The sequence below is a fragment of the Durio zibethinus genome, chromosome 17 (assembly GCF_047325235.1).
Source record: "Durio zibethinus cultivar Kanyao isolate XHJ-2024 chromosome 17, ASM4732523v1, whole genome shotgun sequence".
In the NCBI taxonomy this organism is placed as follows: Eukaryota; Viridiplantae; Streptophyta; class Magnoliopsida; order Malvales; family Malvaceae; genus Durio; species Durio zibethinus.
The window spans coordinates 20,738,501-20,756,901 of record NC_143178.1 but is presented as its reverse complement, the minus strand read 5'-3'; the positions used below and the strand labels follow the sequence as shown (position 1 = coordinate 20,756,901).

The following is an 18,401-nucleotide window of genomic DNA, read 5'->3' as shown; positions in this document are numbered from 1 at the left end:
ATCACCCTCATTTAAAATAACTAAATAATTATTTCACACGATAATATAATTATCATATATAATTATTATGATTTTGTAGATGATGAGTTCGTACCAAACAGTTTCTTAGGATTCATTTTGTTGGGCCTCCCACGGTGAAAGTTACAAATTGGGGTTAACCGATGGGTTATGCGTAGTTAAAGTTAAAAGTTAGGGGTATTTTCGTCACATGAACGGTATATAAGTAAGAGGTTTGGGCCCTGTTTAGAAGAATCAATGGCATCGAAAGGTTGAGCGGAGCAGCGAAGTTTCCGTTATCCATTCTTTGTATTTCCTTCTCTCTCTCTCGAAGCCAAAACGAACAGAACTCAATCAAAAACGCTACTAAAAAAAACCAGATTAGGGGTTTTTTAATCTCCAAATTGTTTTAAAAAATCTCTCTTTTTTTCGTTGGAAGCTATGGATTCTGATTCGATCAACAACATTTCTTCTTCAGCCTCTAACTGCAAGGATTTATCAAGAAAGAAGAGAGTATGGACTATTATACTATTTTTGTTTTCTTTTAATGATATTTAAATTTTTATTTCATATATTTTTCTTTTATTTTTATTGATTTTTCATGGGATATTCAGAGGTCTGCAAAATTGAAGCAGTGCAAATTGGATGCCCGCCGCGAGCAATGGCTTTCTCAAAGTATGTTGATGAATGGTTTCTCTTCTTTCTTTCTTTTTGAATTAGGGTTTTTTTTTTGTAGGTCGTTATTATTATTATTATTTTCAATTTTGATTTTGATTAGGTGCGGTAAAGAACAAGGGTTGTTGCAAGGAGGGAACCAATGGTGGCGACTCGAAGCAAACGCGGCCAGGTGAAAGGGACCGTTCCTTGGAGAATTTAGAGATGAGGAGAATTGATGAGGCTAACGGAGGAGGAGAAAATGGATCGGTCCAACACGAGAGCGATTCTGAGTCTTCGCCTTCAAATAGTCCCACAAGCATCGGCCTGTTGGGAGGAACGGGTTCCGGGATAAGCTTCACCAATAGCAGCAGCAGTAGCTGTAGCAGCAGTAGCACGAGCAGTGGCGGGTGCTGTTCCGGTAGCATCACGGAAGAAGAAGGAGATAATGGATGCTTGGATGATTGGGAGGCGGTTGCTGATGCATTGGCTGCTGATGATGACAAGCAAGAAACGGAGCGGAACGAGAATAACAGGGAAAATCCTTGTGTAGGATCTACCCCTGGGCATGAGCCAAGTCCCCAGTTAGGTTCCAATGGGGCGGGATCAGATTTGAGGAATGCAAAGCCTGAGTGTCCAAGAATGGTGCAGAGGGCAACAGGGAATAGCAGGGCATGGAAGGCTGATGATGCTTTTCGTCCACAGACTCTTCCTAATTTGTCAAAGCAGCGAAGTTTTCCAGCTACTGACCGGCATTTTGGTCAAGGAGGGGTGTCATGGGCACGTAGCAGTGCATTTCCGGTGCCATCATCATGTCCCATATGCTATGAGGATTTGGATTTCACGGACTCAAGTTTTTTGCCCTGTTTGTGTGGTTTCCGGCTCTGTCTTTTCTGCCACAAAAGGATTCTTGAGGAGGATGGACGTTGTCCTGGTTGCAGGAAGCCATATGAGCATGATCCCTTGGAGACTGAAGCTACTGTTCAAGGAGGCAGTCTGACATTTAGGTTGGCTCGTTCTTGTAGCATGATTGCAAGGTCTTAGGAGCAGTCTTTGTTGTGATGAATTACGTATGTTGGGTTACTCCTTTTTTTTTTCCGCCTTCATTGCGTGTTTTGTTAGTGATAGACTCTGGTTTTTGTAGATTTAGATGTGAGTATATTATTATCTCTTTTGGCATCCGGGAATTCAGATATGTTTTATGAGTTTGGTTCTTATCTGTATGGTGGATGAGTTGATGTAGAGGACTCATCTTGGCATGTGAATAGATAAGTGGTATAGAAATTCAATACATAAAGAATACTATAATAAGTTTCCTGCCTCCCAGTGTTTCCTACTTCCATGATATTTCTTTCTATATTAGAATTACAAATTTTATTTAATTATGCTTTTAATATCAAATAATTATGAGCATCCGGTTTTCTTGTTAGTTGCATTACTCTTAATATTCTGTAATTTGTTTTTTTTTTCTTTAACAAATTCCTTAGGGTTTTACTGGCATTAATATGACAATCTTTAGTATGGGATAAGATGGCTTAGAAATTCAACACTTGAAAGAGGATCAAAATAAGTTACTTTTAGTATCATAATGGTACTTTATATGCTTAGGCATCTTATAATTTCATTGATTTGTTGGTATATGCAAATTGTAGATGTTAATAGGAACAGATGTATGCCAAACCTGAATGATTTTGTTAGGTTTTAGCTTTTCTTCTTGAAATTTCTGAAGTTGTAAATGTTCTCAAACTGATCCTAAAACTTATCTAACCAATCACCATTTATGAAAGGTTTAAGGCTCATTTCTTGAGTATTTTACTGAGGCTTGTGGAAGGATTTCATATTTAGTCTGACACTTTAGAGCATATGTAACACGTATTTGATGATAATCGAAGGTCAAAATGAGTATGAAAATGATGGTTGAACAGTAACTGCTGGTGACTTCCTATGAAATCTTTTGGAGATTGTGCTTTTTTAGTCTGTAACACCTGTATAGAGGACAAAGACAAGATTTTCCAATTTCAAATATGGTATCACTAAGTAAATGAAATGCTAATTTTAACCTATCTCTGCTACAATCTCCTTCTGATGGTTCTTTTGTCCGTGTTAAATGCTAAATATTTAACACGCATTTGATGATAATCAAAGGTCAAAGTGAGTATGAAAATGATGGTTGAACAGTAACTGCTGGTGACTTCCTATGAAATCTTTTGGAGATTGTGCTTTTTTAGTCTGTAACACCTGTATAGAGGGCAAAGACAAGATTTTCCAATTTCAAATATGGTATCACTAAGTAAATGAAATGCTAATTTTAACCTATCACTGCAACAATCTCCTTCTGATGGTTCTTTTGTCCGTGTTGGGATACTCCCATCCCTTCTTAAAGTTAACTCTGATCCACTTTATATTCTTCTTTCTCAAACAGGAATTTTCAGACGTCTGTGTTTCCATGTTTGCTTACACTTGTGCATGGAGAAAAATGTTTTCTAATGTTATCTGTGTAATAACTAATAATTCCCTTTGCTTTTTACATCAAGTTCTCACCTTTTCTGTATCATTGGCTCTACTCTTTGCACGTGCTAGTGGGTGGGATCCTTGGCTTACAAGGCACTACATACACTGACGATTCCTCCATTTCTGGGTGTTTTATTGTATAATTAGGGCTTGAGTGTCATTCTTTTACCATGGTATTGATCTCTCGAAATTGATTTATTGATGATTTATAGTGTGTTTGATTTTGTAAAGTCCTTGGCTCATGAAAAGGAAGTTGACTCCTGAAAGTGAGTACTGCTGTTTGTACATTGCATTGCTCTTTTCCTTTTATATTATTGCTTGTATTAAAACAACAAGGTATTGTTAGGTAAAAGTTAAGGATTGTCTCTATGGAAATATTGCACTTTCCAAAGTTAAATTTGCACCTTTCGGAAAGGTACTGTCAACAGCTTCTTGTGTTGCAAAGACAACTTCCAGGTAAAAATTGCCCATTTATGTAAGACTCTGGCTTCTGAATCTATTTCCTTTTAATGCTGGTGTAATTCTTTAGAAACTGAGCTTAGACAAGTGGTGATGGCATTCTACTTTAACCTTTTTTTTATTACACTCGGAAAAAAAAGTCGTATCTTAGTTAATGATAAAACATGCCAGAAAGGAAATTGATTGATATTAAGCTGGAATATGTTATGTGCAATATTAAATAGTTTTTGCTGAAAATTGTTGAGTTGTCACTTTTGCTTGTAAATAAACACTAAAAATAAAGGAAAATCCTGAAATTTCTAATTTTCAACCCTTTATGTGACCACTGAATAGTACCCAAGTTTTGGGGTTTGCTCAAAAAAGGCAATGAAAAGAGCATAAACGTGGGAGAGAGATGAGAAAAGAGAAAGCAGGTGATGGTTGAAAGTTATATTTCCTGGTAGGTTTTTAGTTTATCGGTGTTCCTCATGCTTTGCTGTGCTCTTTCTGTTAATATAATTCCTATTTGCCTGCACATATAGGTTGGAGCTTGCACTTGTTCTTTTGTTTTATGATGTTTGAAGTTGTTCTTGAACTTGTTTTTTTTTTTTTTTTATGATGTTTGAAGTTGATCTTTAGTTTATCAGTGTCAATTATCTTTTCAGATATTACCAGGAGCAGCAGTAAGCAGGAAAACTCTTGCTTGCTTCTTTCAAAGGTGCTTATTCATCCATAATTTTGCTCATTTACCATGTATAAGTTAACTGACAAATAATAATGGTCCACTGGATGAGATCCTCTAGGACTTCATAATTTAATAAGGACAAATGTTTACTTGACTGGTTGTGTCTCAGTGCTTTAGTAAAGTTCTTTTAGGATAATAATGGCTGAGGCATTTTTGGATGAGTATGCGTGAATTTGTATAATTACTAGTTTGTACCCTTGATCCGAAAGGGAGATGTTGTGAAGGAGGCTTTTTTACTTTCATTAAGTTATTATGGAGCAACCTCTGATTGATGTGAAAAAAATAATAAAATGCAGAGAGGAATAAACAGTAATATCATGGTATGGGTAAGCTGATGTATTTATGCAGTCAATTGATGACATTCTATAGGAGAATATATGTTTGAGATGAAGGTTATGGTGTCATATTTGAAAAAATGATGAGCAGCTATGATAATCATGGCTTCAATTCCATTTCAAAGGAACAGGATGTTTGTGACATGTACTTAATTCATTGATGCTCAATATGCATGGAGCAATTGGTGCATAGCTATTTTTGCATGCACGAGATTTTATGTTAGAGAGTGAGTATTTTAATTTATGCTTGTTGTCTATCATGGTTGGGGCCCTGAGGCTTTATGTTGGACATGTGAGTATTTATTTATGCTTGATTGTAACTATAATTGGGAAAATGCACACTATCAAGCTTGTGAAAAGTATACTCTGTTTGACTTTGGTAGGATATCAATCACAACTGTGTTGGAAAAGTTTCGGTTTTTTTCCTTTTCAAGATTTTGAGTAATGCTTTAGGAGAATTAGGTTGTGCTGTAAAAGTAGTCGAGTCGATGGCGAATACTGCAACTACACAATTACATCTTATTGTGTTTCTGTCTTGGATTGTTCATTGCAGGCCTTTCTGTCTGGTTTATGCTTCAACAATAAATTCAAAAAATTGTGGATAAATATGAATTTTTATTGCTTTATTTGACGGGAAGTTTTTGAACCTTGTCAATTGCTATAGGATATATATATTTAGTTATTTACACTACTTTTGGAAAGAAAAGGTTGTCCTGTCAATTATTGTATTACGAGATTTAACTCAATTGATTCATATAATCTTAAAAAGATAGCATCCTGACATATTTGAAATTAACATTGTTGGATCTACAATTTTGTTTCTTATCTCTAGGCTATGAGTAAAACAAAAAATTAATTAATTCGAGTGAATGCATGGTATAAAATGAATATTTAAGATTAGCCATTGCTTGATTTGGGTTTTTCATAGTAAGTATCAAATTCAAACCAAGTTGTTGCTAGTATTCTTCAAACGAAATCAAACTGAATACATAACAAAAATCCAAGCTAAATAAATGCCATCTTTCTCTGTCCCTTACAAAGCTTTTCTTGTTTGGACATGTTCTGCAATCCAATTACTACCAGATATTGCTTACACAGAAACCCACAGTAACAAGTGAGACAGCTGCACCTAATGAGCTGCCAGATCAGTCAGTCCCCAATGCTCGTCTATCAGTTTCTTCTAGCCATGGTAAACGGCTCATCTATTCATTAAACCCCGGATTCGAGAGACGTATTTATGTTGGTGAGGAAGTGATACCCACCATTTCGTAAAAGTAGAACCTTCCAAGAACACATCATTGCTTATTTGGTTGCCATGAATCCATTCCTCCAACTTTCTTTCCAGGTTCAAAATCCTTTCCCTGATGTCTTCAAATGCTCCAGGTTTAAAATCCTTTCCCTGATAGAGCAGCAGCAACTCCTCTACTTCAGCCCAGAAACAGGATTCTTCACTTGATCCAACAGGCATTCTTAAGGCATGTTCAAGCCATCTTTGGGTGTACCTGTATCGTCTTGGCCTGCCTTTGTGCATATAGGGTCCTGTGTCTTCATTCTTTGCATGTCGATAGTAGTTGGCAATATCCAATGGCTCAACAATGCGACGATACTTGGTCGCAAGCTCTACCCAATCTTTTTCGCTCTCAAATCCATCAGGGAGTTCATGCCTGTTAAGCATTTCAATTATCTCATCCCATATTCCTGTTAGCTCCAGCCTCTTTACATTTGCTTGGAAATCATCCACGTCTTTTGAAATCTTGAAGGCATCGTAATAGCCTACCTGGCAAACTGCAGATTTGTTCTTGTACTCTTCTAGCACTGCTAGTCCTTTATCAATGTCTTTCTTCTTCTTATCCATTATTTGCTGGTTACTTAGTTTTTGCTTCTCCTGCTCTCCTGCAGCGCGAAGACACAGCCGGGCTCTAGTGCTCTGGAATTCCAAGACACCAGATATTAGATCATATTGGAAATAACAAAACTTTCAAAGTCTATGGTGATCAAGTGAAGGGCTTGTTTGTTGCTATGTTTATTGACAAAGTGAAGAAGGAACTCACCAGGCCAAGGTCAGTTAAGGCCATATTTATTGCTATATTCTCAGCTGCTGCGCCATTTGAGGAGAGTGGAAGCCCTTCCAAATGATCTAAGTTAACAACATTTTGCTTACTTAAGCTTTCTTGAAGCTCACTTCGATAACCAAAGTGGTTGTTAAGGCTTCTCTCAGCAATGGCTTCAAGTTCATTCTCGGAGCACAACTGAGAAGAGTAGAACAGTAGTTGCAGAATAGCATCCGCGTTTCTCACCACAACCAGCTTCCCATTTCCAGTGCAGAAGACAAAAGTTCCAGAGGGTCTATAAGGGCTTAGGTTAATGAAGCTTGCTACTGTTTCCAATATGGGGTTTGCGTTTCCCATTAGCTGACAGGCGGCATGGCTGGCAAGAGCTGATGCATTTCTCATCACAGTTTGGTAAAACTTTGATGCTTCTGCGATAGATCCCTGAATTGAATTCCTTGCCTTCTGGTTTAACAGATAAAGAATCTGCTCTAGTTCTCGTTGCATGGAAGACAAAGGGGCAAACAAAACCCGAGGGACAATATCATATCTCATCACAAAATGTAGGAAGTAGTTCGACCAGTTCTCTCGTCTAAGAGCATGGTTAAAAATGAAATCAGCAACAAAAGGGGATCCAAAAGTCACACAAAGAGGTGACATCCCAGTTTTCTTAGGTTTAAAGTACTGCTCCAAGAACCAAACTGTTGCTAGGATAGCAATAGCACCACCAGAAGAATGCCCAGTGAAAACTATCTGCTTCTGCTCTGTATTAGCTTTTTCAACCTGACAAATATCAAAATCTATAGCTATCAAGTTCAAGCTATGGGTATTTACTTTGATTACTTTGGCCAATAATTTACTTTTAATGCACCATCCGTTCCTTTTTTTTTTTTTACAAACGAGTCCCTAGTTTGGGGTTGGTAAGAAATTTTAAGTTTTAAAAATTTGAGTCTTAGATCTGACACTTTAAATATATTAATATATGCATGAAATAATTGAACAAAACTCGGATTCTTTTATTTTTTTTATCCCATGTAAGATAAACTAGAACATGTTAGTAAATTGAGTCTATCCCACAATCTCAGCAAAATTAATACCAAATTAAAATCAAACTAATCAACTTCTTTTAGTATATAAAAAGTAATAATCAACTTCTTGCCCATACGAGTTCTGCTTTGAAGCAGAAAAGTGAAGCCAAAGAGAAACAAGGAATATTATTTGTAGTAAATATATATATATTGGCGGAATTCAAAGTGAAAAAGTAAACAGAAATATCAAGTCAATGGTAATTGGTACCTCTTTTTGAAGGGAAGAATTTGATAAAATCATCTCTAATCTTCTCAAAAACCCTTCATTAACAGTTGCAAGTTCATCACAACCAATACTTCTAAGAGATGTGGCAACTTTATCGTTGCCCATGGGAGACAGCAACTCTGATTGATCAACCTTGATTTCCCCAAAAGGTTGTCGAGTAAACCAATGACCCACAGACCAGGATCCAGGGAAACTGAATAAAACATCCGATGAGGTTCGAGACTTTTCTGCAATGTATGGCTTTGTCTGTGACTTGTGTGCTGCCATGGCAATTGAACATGCTTTCTTTATGAGTTCTTCTCGGAAGCCTGTAATTTCTCCAAGCGTATGGCTATCCATTTTCTTGTAGAACTTGCAAATCTTGGAAGTTTTAGTTAGAAGTTTTGCTTTCTTTTTCTTGTGTTTTAAGGTTAAGCTGAAAGGAGATGAATACTGAAAAAGTTCATGGCAATAGCCTTTTTAATCCCACAAAAGGAATTAAAAAAAAAAGGACCCTTCCAATTACGTACTGTTGGGGGCTAATATGTGAATGGCATCTGGGATGATGAAGTTTTTGGTCATTGAAATACCATTGACTAACATTTTCTGACAAGCAAAACTGATATTCGTTTGACTCGCGCTCGTACTCGTTGTAGCAGAAGTGTGAAATTGCAGAAGCGACTCTGACTGTCTGAGTCACTGAGGTCAAGCCAATTACATTATTTAGAAATATTTCTTTATCCCGTGCGTTTGATTTGTGACTTTTGGATGGTGCGTATCGATTGGGAAACCATCTTGTTAAAACTTGAGGCTGACAGGCAGCATCTCTTGTCAAATAGAATAAAATTTATCATGGAAATGGAGAGAAAGGACGATAGGGCGTAGGTATAAATTCCATCTTGAAAATATCAACTAAAATAATATAGTAGTTTTTGATATTTTCAACAGCCCATTGCAGGGGTCACCCGTATTTTAAGTTGAACTAGCGAGTTAATTTGGATAATAGTTTAATTTAATGTTTGAGATTAATTTTTTTATTAAAATAATCTTTAAAATGTATTATTTTATATTAATTTGATTAATTTAAATTTTTATTTTTCAAAATACTTCTCATAAGAATTTACCTTTATCTTTGTACGAGAATATATAGCTCTAATATTATACTTTTAGTTCAGTTAAAAATAACAGAAAAATTAACAATTAAAATGAATATTTTGTAAGAAAATTTTCAAAATCCACAAAATATTTTTATGGAAATTTTAATTACTATTGAATCAAATTATGAAAATACAAATAATCAAGTTATATTCTTTGAAAATTGCTAAAAAAATTGATACACCTTTTAGATAGAGTGGTAAGTAGGACTCCAAATGAACACAACAATTCGTAAATAACTCGTGAATGAATTCTATTTTTATTCGTTTAGTAAATTAAATATAATTTTAGAACTCATTTAATAAACAAGTTGATTTCTGACCAAAGAAACAAGTTGATTTTGCACAAAATATGCTAATTTCCTCTATATTTACAAATAAATTCGAATTAATTAAAAAATTGTTTATAATTCATTTATTGTTTAAAATGAATAAAATAATATTAATATCTTTTATTGTTATTGTATTTCTTTATTGAAATGATAAGTTGATTTTTTTTTTCTTTTGACTTATATGATTGTGTATTTTTTTAATTGTTATTTATTAGTATATATTTATTATAATTTATTTATTTGCTCAGAATTTTGGATGTTCCGTGTTTATTGCTTACGACCAGATTTTTACTTGTACATGAATATATTGGATTATATATTTATAAATATATTTATTATTTAATTAAAATATATATGAATAGGAGTTTGAACACAATTTTTAATCAAATTAAACAGATCACGAGCAACACAAAAAAAAAACGAATGATGCTGAAGAGAACCAAAGTCATTCAGAGCCGACTCACTTTCAACTCTAGTGGTAACTTTGGTCAACATTTCAACTTAATAGTTAATGTTTACATTATTGGGTTGTTGTAAAGGGCTTAGGCCCAAAATAGACCCGAAACAAAAAAAAGGCCCAGACCAGAACCTTCTTGATTGGAATCTAGCCACGTCTGCTCATTCTAGCAATCTCAAGATCATTCTAGTCCCCTGCAGCTAGGGATGGCAATACCTGAAAATAAAAAAATAAAAATAAAAATTTAAAAAGACATGTAGATTTTGACATGGAATGATTTAGCTCTGGCACTGAGACAAAGCAATTGAATGAAAACAACACTTCATAGAAATCACAAAGCAATCATGGATTTGGCTACCATGAATTAACCTCAGTTGCTTGTCGAGACCCTAATGAGCACATTGCAGGTACTTTTTGCCAATGCCATGGACGTGTTTTTGTCATGTCTGATGATTAAAACAAGGATGCAAAATGGTGCCTGCGGTTCATTGATTAAATCATCAATATAATAGTTCAATTTGTTAAAACGTGTTGAAGCAAAAAATTAGGAAAGTTGTAGCAAACTCTTGTTAGAAATCATCATATGATTCGCTGAAAGAAGTTTTCCTAAACATGTCTGATGACATGAATTGTGAACGGATTCCTCTTAGATGGTGATGGTGGTGGTGATGATCCTACAGTGTATCCTCTTCGTACGCTGCAGCGTTATTGTAATGTACTCCAACTATGTCAAGAAAATCTTTAAACAATAACAAAGAGTTAAAAGTGGATTTGCTCCCCTCTTTGGATGCTCCTGCCTGGTAATATTCTGCTGTCCTCTCACGAGTTCCATAAACATTACTTGTTCATCTCTTACTACCTTCAGTTCGTCATCACACTCCGCTAAGAACCCTTTCATTTCCATTAAAAAACCAGTTTTCTCACTGTTACCACAGAATGTTCCTTAAATTTCTGCAACACGGCTTGTCGGGTTGGAGCAGATATTGATGAATCTCTCCTATTCAATGGTAGCTGCTGTCTTCTGCATTGGAAAATTCGGAAATTTCTCTCTTCTGGCATCGTGTTAAACTGAATTTAGATCGCTATTTGTTTCCGACTGTTTTCATCTTCCAAGGCCATGGTTCCTGATGATGGTCATAGTAGTTTAAATTCACAACACATCTAGATCAGTGTAAAATAAGTGGAAAATCTCCCATCTAGGGTTTTCATTGGAGAAGTAGAAGCTTTTTATGGACTATAATCTTAATATGGTGAAGTAACGATACCGTAGCTTCACATATATATTGTGAAACGCAATTGGGGAGCAATTATCCATTTGCTATTTATGTAGCTGATGTCATTTTAACCAATCATTCAACTACTCCAAAGATTAGAAAACTATCACACTCAATGATCAACTTTGCATTGGATGTAAGAGTATCATCCTGAGAAATGCTATCAAGGGGCTGATTGTCATCTGCATTTTTGATAATACTATATCCTAATTCATATTGCAGACGGGAACTCATTATTTCTATACTTTTTCATAATCATAACTGTTCACTGCATTAGTTTAACGTACAGTCCACCTACAATGCAAGCTAAAATCTGAAATTCCAGATAAATCGACCGTACTCTTCATTGATTATGGTGACGTTTCTTTACCTACATGGAAAAAAGGAATATCATTTGTAATTTCTTCCTCTATCCGTATCTCTGTTTCTGATCGTAAATAGGCCAGGGTTAAATGCAATATACACCGAAGTTAATCTTTCACCTAGCGACCCGCATCCGGGAAAATACGAGGATATATTCAAAAAATTTACCACTGAAAGAAGAAAGAAAAAAAGGATGAGGGGTATTAGTCACTGTTGCACAATTTAGCCCTCTTTGATGAATGCAGAGGTGATGCTGGTAGTTCTGAGGTTGCTAGATCACAGGCTAAAGGAGCTGCAGTAAAAGGTGAGGGTGATAGCGGCGATGAAGGTGATGATGGTGTTGATGACGATAACCATGATGACTGATGGCTATCATCTTCAAACTTTCTTTTGTGGACTCTTCTCCCTCCGTTTTCCTCTGTTTCTCCTCTCATTATGAAATCTTTCAACCGTTTTACGTCCGACAGTTTTACAGGCTTAACTAGGAACTCCTCTGCCCCTTCCTCCAAACACCTGTCAATGAAAAGAATGTTTTTAGCCATTGTTCGTGATAGCATTTAAACAACATAAGTTAATGAAAGACGATGCATAAGTACTTGTGAGAAAAACGAACGGCAACACATTCACATCGAAAGCAATTGAAAAGAACCAGGTTAAACCACATAATTTACATCTTCATGGGAATGATCTTCAAGTTGCACTCACAACTAATCGCAAGAAGTTTCATCAAATAAGAGGGAAGGCCTTGCCATGATCACTGTTGCATCAGTACCAGTCATCGATCCCAGGCCCAGTATCATTCCATGAAGGAATCCATTTCAGTTTTAGTATCTACATCACACCTAAGCTGTAAATAACTTCTAATCACAGCTACTACTCACAATATTCTTCCTCTTTCGTTACCAGATATTCTGTTCTTTGATTGACAAGTTCAAATATTTTATGCGGAAAATCAAAAAGACTAAAACCTATTTCCTTCAATAATTTTCAATCCTACAGCAATTATAAAATAAAAGGAATTATACCCAAGAGATCTTCAGAAGGCATAACAACTAAACAGGTCATCTTATCTTGTAATCAAGATTTTGGTTGATATGTTTCCCATACAAATCCATACAAGTATACAATCTTTACAATTTTGTCCGATTACAAAATTCTTCGGCTAATCCTATAGTTACTGATATGCTTAAAAAATCTCTCTCCTATAAAAAGATTAAATATTTTTTTGACACATCTCTATCACTAGTGGCTCTAAAATCCATACAATCCATGAGATTCCTTCACTGCAATTTTAGTCCAACGGTTTCAAGCCACGGGATAAGGCTAAAAGGTGCTTTCATGTAAAATTTCCCAGATTTGATCTAAAATAATGTAATCAAAAATAGAGAAATGAATTAGAATATATCTCCAGATCCACCCAACAGATTTGGGTTCCATAAAATCACCAGCAGATAGAACAATCAGCATGGATCAATCATTATAGATTTTTTTCACTAATATTTACACTTAAAATCCAAAATATGAATACAAGTCAATTCCAAATTCTGATGCAAACAAAAAAATAGAAAAAAAAAAATGACGAGCACACCTATCAATACGGGTGAGGATGTTCTCAGAGGACATGATCACCACAGGAATTTCTCTAAAAGCCGATGATTGCTGTTATAAAATACAAATCAAATTACACATAATCAACCATACAAATGCAAAAATTTCATCTCAATCTTGAAATCAGTTTTAGGATTTAGCTGGTCAAATAAATAGCAACAAGGCTACAAACCTTGATCTTCTTGAGGAGCTCATATCCGGTCATCCCGGGCATGGAATAGTCTGTCATTATAAGATTCACCTTCAAACCCTGTGATCACAGCCGTAATGACCTAATCAACCATAAAAACACCATCCAAAAGAGAGAACAGAATAAAGCCAAACAAACAAAATAAAATAAAAACAATCAATCCTCCCTTTCTTCTCATTACTGAGGAATGCAAGTATGATAGAGAAGAAAACTCAAAAGAACAAAACTTCATTGAAAACAGAACATCCAATTCAGAAGTTCTTTTTTTTTCCTACTTTCTCAGCAACCAAACGATAAAAACTACTCACATTGAATCCCAGAGACCCTTTTTCCCCATCCAAACCAAGAAATTGTAAAGCTCTTGTCCCACTCTCCACAGCCGTAACTGCACAAAATGAAGACCCAAACCCAATCTTCAAAATAAGCTAAAAACGACAAATTTTGATCCAAAAACCAGTAAAAAAAAAAAGAAAAAGGATTGAAGTAAGCAATACCTTTACAAGAAGATATCTTAAGCAATTTTTCAATGACCTTACGATCCACGTGGCTATCATCCACGGCAAGAACATGCAACTCCTGTGACCCAGATGGTAAAACCTCACCGACAACCGCCATAACCCAGTAGGAGAATGGAAGAAGCTCTATCTTGCGTGGTCTTTTGCTTTCTTTTTCTGAATGTATGGAGACTTAAGGTGTTTATATGCGAGGCAAAGAAAAGAAAATAGAGTGTTGTACAAAGAGAAAAATGTGGGGTGCTTCGGCTTTAAAGTAAAGAAGGGGCAGGAGAGGAAGGAGACAGGAAAGAGTCACTGAGAGAGAGAGAGAGAGAGAGAGATAGAGACAGAAAGGTGAAGATTCTGAGGATCCAATTTCGTAAGATCTTTGCAAATCTTTGAAGAGCATTATCCCCCACTTGTTTTTGTTTCTTGTCCCGTCAAATTTCAACGACTGCTACTGCTTTAATTTCCATTTTAAATGTAATAAAAAAAAACGAAAAGGGAAAGGGCAACGGATCCCTGAATGGTATTGTACGTAAATTACTATAATGGAGGGTGTGGTCAGCACTGAGGCAGAAGACAAGTCGCATAAGTGACGTTTCGCTTGCTAACAACAGTAGCTATTTAGGGTCTATCATGCTCAAATCCAAGTTACTATCTGTTCCCAACTACGTCGTGCGGTGCAGTTAGATTAATTTCTTTATCTAGTTGGTGACCACGCTAGGAAGAGTTCATGGTTCAATGAATTTAGATCGTCAACCTTTTTATCAAGATATTCTGACTGTTTCAATGTAAAATCAAAACAAAATTATTGTTTCGGACATTAGCTTGCCTCAATATAAAATGAGGTAATCGATTACTTTTTTAATTTTTTCCTGCTTTAAGGTATTAGAGTTTTAGATTCTCATAATTAATTTTTTAGTTATTATTTATTATTATCAAATAAATATTAATTTTAATTTTATTATCATTATTATTTTTAATTTTATCAACAAAAAGAAAATTTTTAGTAATAAAAGAGTAATTATGATTTTATTTATACTGATATAATTTTCCAAACAAGGACTATTGAAAAAAAAAAAAAAGAAGTAAAATTCGTCATGCCTATGCCTCATTGCTCTGACCTTTAGTATAGGAAATGCTTTTTGTCTTAAAAAATGACTTGACACTTTCCTTAACTGTAGCGAAGTTAAACATGGAGTAATGTTTATGTGAGATATGAATGTCAATTTTTTATATCGTAAATAGGTTCTTTAAATTTTAGGTTAACTCTTATTTTGGATTTTAAAATTTTAAAAATTTTAATCTGCGTTTTTAATTGCCCATGTGAATTAATAATTTCCTCTGTGAACGAAATTGTTTAATTTGACAAAAAATTTCATATGACATATGTTGAATAATAAATATGTGAAATTAAAAAATCTCATTTTTTTTGGGTTATTACATAAAATATTTTTATATTATATATTTTTTATCAATTTGATATTTTAAAAAATAAAATTTTTATTTTGATATTTTAATTTTTATTTTATCAAATATTTTAATATTTTATATTATTACTGTTAATTAAATGATTGATATAATATAAATATTCAATAAAATTATGATATTTATTATAAATTTTTAGTCATTGACACGTCAGTAAAATAATTTTTTTTTATACTTTTCATTTTTCTTTTTCTTTCATTTTTTTAATTTTGAATTAAAAAATTATTTTAATTTTTGTTTTAAAATGTTGACGTGAAAAATGGACGATGAAATGATAATTTGACGTTTATGTCATGTATTATGATTTTATTGAATATTAATATCACATAAATAAATTAATTAATAATATTAAATTAGAGTACAAAACTATTTCGACGGAATGAAAATTTTGGTATTAAAGTGAAATTTTTATTTTTTTAAATACCAAACTAATAAATACTATATAATATAGAGATGATTGTTGTATTTAATCATTTTTTTCTTTAATATAAACGTATTTTTATTTAACTTTTTCTTGTTCTCTCCCACTAAAGAGCAAAATCTTTTATTCTCTGAAACAAATGCTGACAGCCACTCAAAACTCCAAAAATTGATAATTGGCTACTATTCTCCGTCATCGATTGCATCTTTCAACATCGATTTACTTTCAAAATTCACCCAAAGATTCATTTTTTCCTCCTCTTTCTATTTATCCAAATGGTAGATTTACAAGCAAAAACAACAGGTTTATCCCAAAAGATACAACTTTCCACTGCTTTATATGGCCAGAAATTTTAGTATATTATTCCTCTCTTTTTGCTCTTTCTTTATTTTAACTTTCAAGTTAAAAATCTTTCGAACTATGAAAACCCAAAATCTCCTGAAACTATTTTTGTTATGGTTTTTTGTGCTTTTAGTGATTGTGTTGTTACTTAGAAAATTATAGCTAAAATTTTCTAATGTTGCCAATTGTGTTTTTTTTTTTTTTCCTTAAGTAGGGTAAGTATCAACCTTGTAGGTGAAGAGCTTGTTTGGTGGGGGTTTTAGTGGTATTTATATTTCAAGTGAGATGTAGTGGAAGTAACAAGTGGTGATGATAAGAGGTGACTTAGAGAGGTGAAGGCTACCGTGATGGATAGTCGTGAAAGTAAAGGTAAGGTTGTTGGTGTGTTAGTTTTGTTAGGGCTAATACAGCTCTGGGTCTATTGATGGTTTCATTAGTTTCTTTCTTGTTGTGTATGTGTTTTCAATATGTTTGGTTTGGTGGTTGGCTAAGTTGAGATGATGGAGATGCTGAGTATGGCATGGTTCGAGTTCTTGTGGTAGTGGTAATAGTTGTTGTTTTCTTTTTTTTTTTTAATTTTTTTTAACACGTATTATGCCACCTAACATTTTTTGTTAAATTAGTCGGTTTCACTTAGGCATGACAACGGGCCGAATAAGGGTTGATTTTTGATCACTTCAAACTCGATTTAATTTTATATTTATAATATTTGAATTCGATTTGATTTAATTTTTTTAATTTTTTATATTTGAATTTGATTCAATCAAATATTATATAAAATCGTAACAATTCGATTTGATTCGAAATTAATAAAATATTAATTTTTAATATAAATATAAAAATAAATATATATAATTAAATAAATAATAAAAATAAATTTATATATATATCATGTCGGAGTAGGGTGAGTTTACCTAAAACTTGATTTCAATCTAATACTTGATTTCAATCTAATATCGATTTTTTTTTACTATTATCCAATTTGAAATTTGATTTAAAAAAAAATTGATTTTAAGAGATCAGATTGGATCAAAATCTGTTAAAGATGAGTTAGCTACTATCCCTAGTTTCACTACCAAAAATATTACATTGATTCATATTTGGACAATTAAATACTTGATTAAAATTTTTTGTTGTTCAAAAACTAAAATAAAATTTAATTTAAAATTAAAATATCATATATGCTATTTATTAATTTTTCTCTATAATCATTTGGAATCCAACTTTTAAATTTTAATGAAAATGGATATGATATTTTACATTTATGTTTGAGGTTTTAATTAGGCAAACAAATATTTAAGTGTTTAATTAAATAATTGTTTATATTTTAAATTTTTTATTAATTGTAATATTAATAATTAATTCATTTTAATTTAAAAATCTTTTTATATTTAAGCCATTTTTTACTATTAATATGATTAAGATAATTATTTAAATGAGTTATGCAAGTTATATTTGTATTATACGTGTTGACATATTAGACATATCAATTTATTTTATCATAAATAAATTGACATGAATATAGTTACATTAAATTCAAACGGGCTTAACTATGTATCAAATATATGGTTTATTTGAATAAATAGTGACGTTAATTCTGATGATATTAAAAATAACGATATATATAAGATTAATTATTATAATTGTAAGATTAAAATTAATTATAAAAATATGTATTTAGATGCAAATATAATGGTGATAGTGAAATGAATTGTAGTAAGAGAACTAGCTATTAAGAACATTAAATAAAAATATATATAATAAAATATTTTAAATTATTTAAATTTTATAAAATTAATAAATAATTTTAAAATGATCAAATAATAGTTTTGATAATAAGTAATTAAAATTTATTTATTTATTATATACTAATAAATTTTATTTATTTATTTATTTTATAATTATTAAGTAAAAAATAAATAAGAAAAAATGAAAAAAGAAAACTTGTAAAGATATTTTTCTCTTTATAACTAAACTTTAAAAATAAAAAAGGGAAAAAAATGAAAGTTAAAAAATCCTACTGTGTTGAAGCAACCGGAGTAAATTTGGCCGGTGACTGGCTGTGGCCAACTGTAATATCATGCTGCTCCATTTGGATTTCTTCAATGCGTTTAGCACTATTTTCCATAACAACAGCAACCCCACTAGGAATTCGATAAAATCCAAACGAGCACATAGAAGGTTATGGGTCGAGGGAAAGTGACTTTTTCTCAACTTGAACCTTATCTCATTGTCATGACGCGCAAACTTAGAT

At 33.0% G+C, this 18,401-nt stretch overlaps 3 protein-coding genes and 1 long non-coding RNA gene across 6 annotated transcripts; 2 read left to right on the top strand and 2 right to left on the bottom strand.

Moving 5' to 3' along the window:
* Nucleotides 1–243: 243 nt before the first annotated feature.
* Nucleotides 244–1,856, top strand: LOC111283183 (uncharacterized). Its single transcript, XM_022871624.2, has 3 exons — nt 244–510; nt 612–672; nt 776–1,856. The coding sequence occupies exons 1-3, from the start codon at nt 439–441 to the stop codon at nt 1,693–1,695; spliced, it is 1,053 nt and encodes a 350-aa protein (XP_022727359.1). The 5' UTR covers nt 244–438; the 3' UTR covers nt 1,696–1,856.
* Nucleotides 1,857–2,007: 151 nt separating this feature from the next.
* On the top strand, nt 2,008–7,567 carry LOC149514099 (uncharacterized). The gene is made up of 5 exons (XR_016329296.1): nt 2,008–3,618; nt 4,266–4,318; nt 5,764–5,869; nt 6,064–6,481; nt 6,580–7,567. It is a non-coding gene; the product is annotated as an uncharacterized LOC149514099 (long non-coding RNA).
* Nucleotides 5,560–8,834, bottom strand: LOC111283174 (protein EDS1). Its single transcript, XM_022871612.2, has 3 exons — nt 8,025–8,834; nt 6,732–7,511; nt 5,560–6,607 (listed from the first exon to the last, which is right to left on the bottom strand). The coding sequence occupies exons 1-3, from the start codon at nt 8,379–8,381 to the stop codon at nt 5,879–5,881; spliced, it is 1,866 nt and encodes a 621-aa protein (XP_022727347.1). The 5' UTR covers nt 8,382–8,834; the 3' UTR covers nt 5,560–5,878.
* Nucleotides 8,835–9,967: 1,133 nt separating this feature from the next.
* On the bottom strand, nt 9,968–14,174 carry LOC111283196 (two-component response regulator ARR5-like). 3 transcript variants are annotated; one of them, XR_016329294.1, is made up of 6 exons: nt 13,894–14,174; nt 13,708–13,784; nt 13,382–13,459; nt 13,190–13,260; nt 10,323–12,114; nt 9,968–10,180 (listed from the first exon to the last, which is right to left on the bottom strand). XR_016329294.1 is itself a non-coding variant. In XM_022871650.2 (5 exons), exons 1-5 carry the CDS (start codon nt 14,012–14,014, stop codon nt 11,805–11,807), a joined length of 657 nt encoding a protein of 218 aa, XP_022727385.1. In that variant the 5' UTR covers nt 14,015–14,174; the 3' UTR covers nt 9,968–11,804. The 3 variants fall into 3 exon arrangements, 1 of the variants encoding a protein (XP_022727385.1); XR_016329295.1 differs by having other exon boundaries at nt 10,334–12,114; XM_022871650.2 differs by having other exon boundaries at nt 9,968–12,114.
* Nucleotides 14,175–18,401: the final 4,227 nt, after the last annotated feature.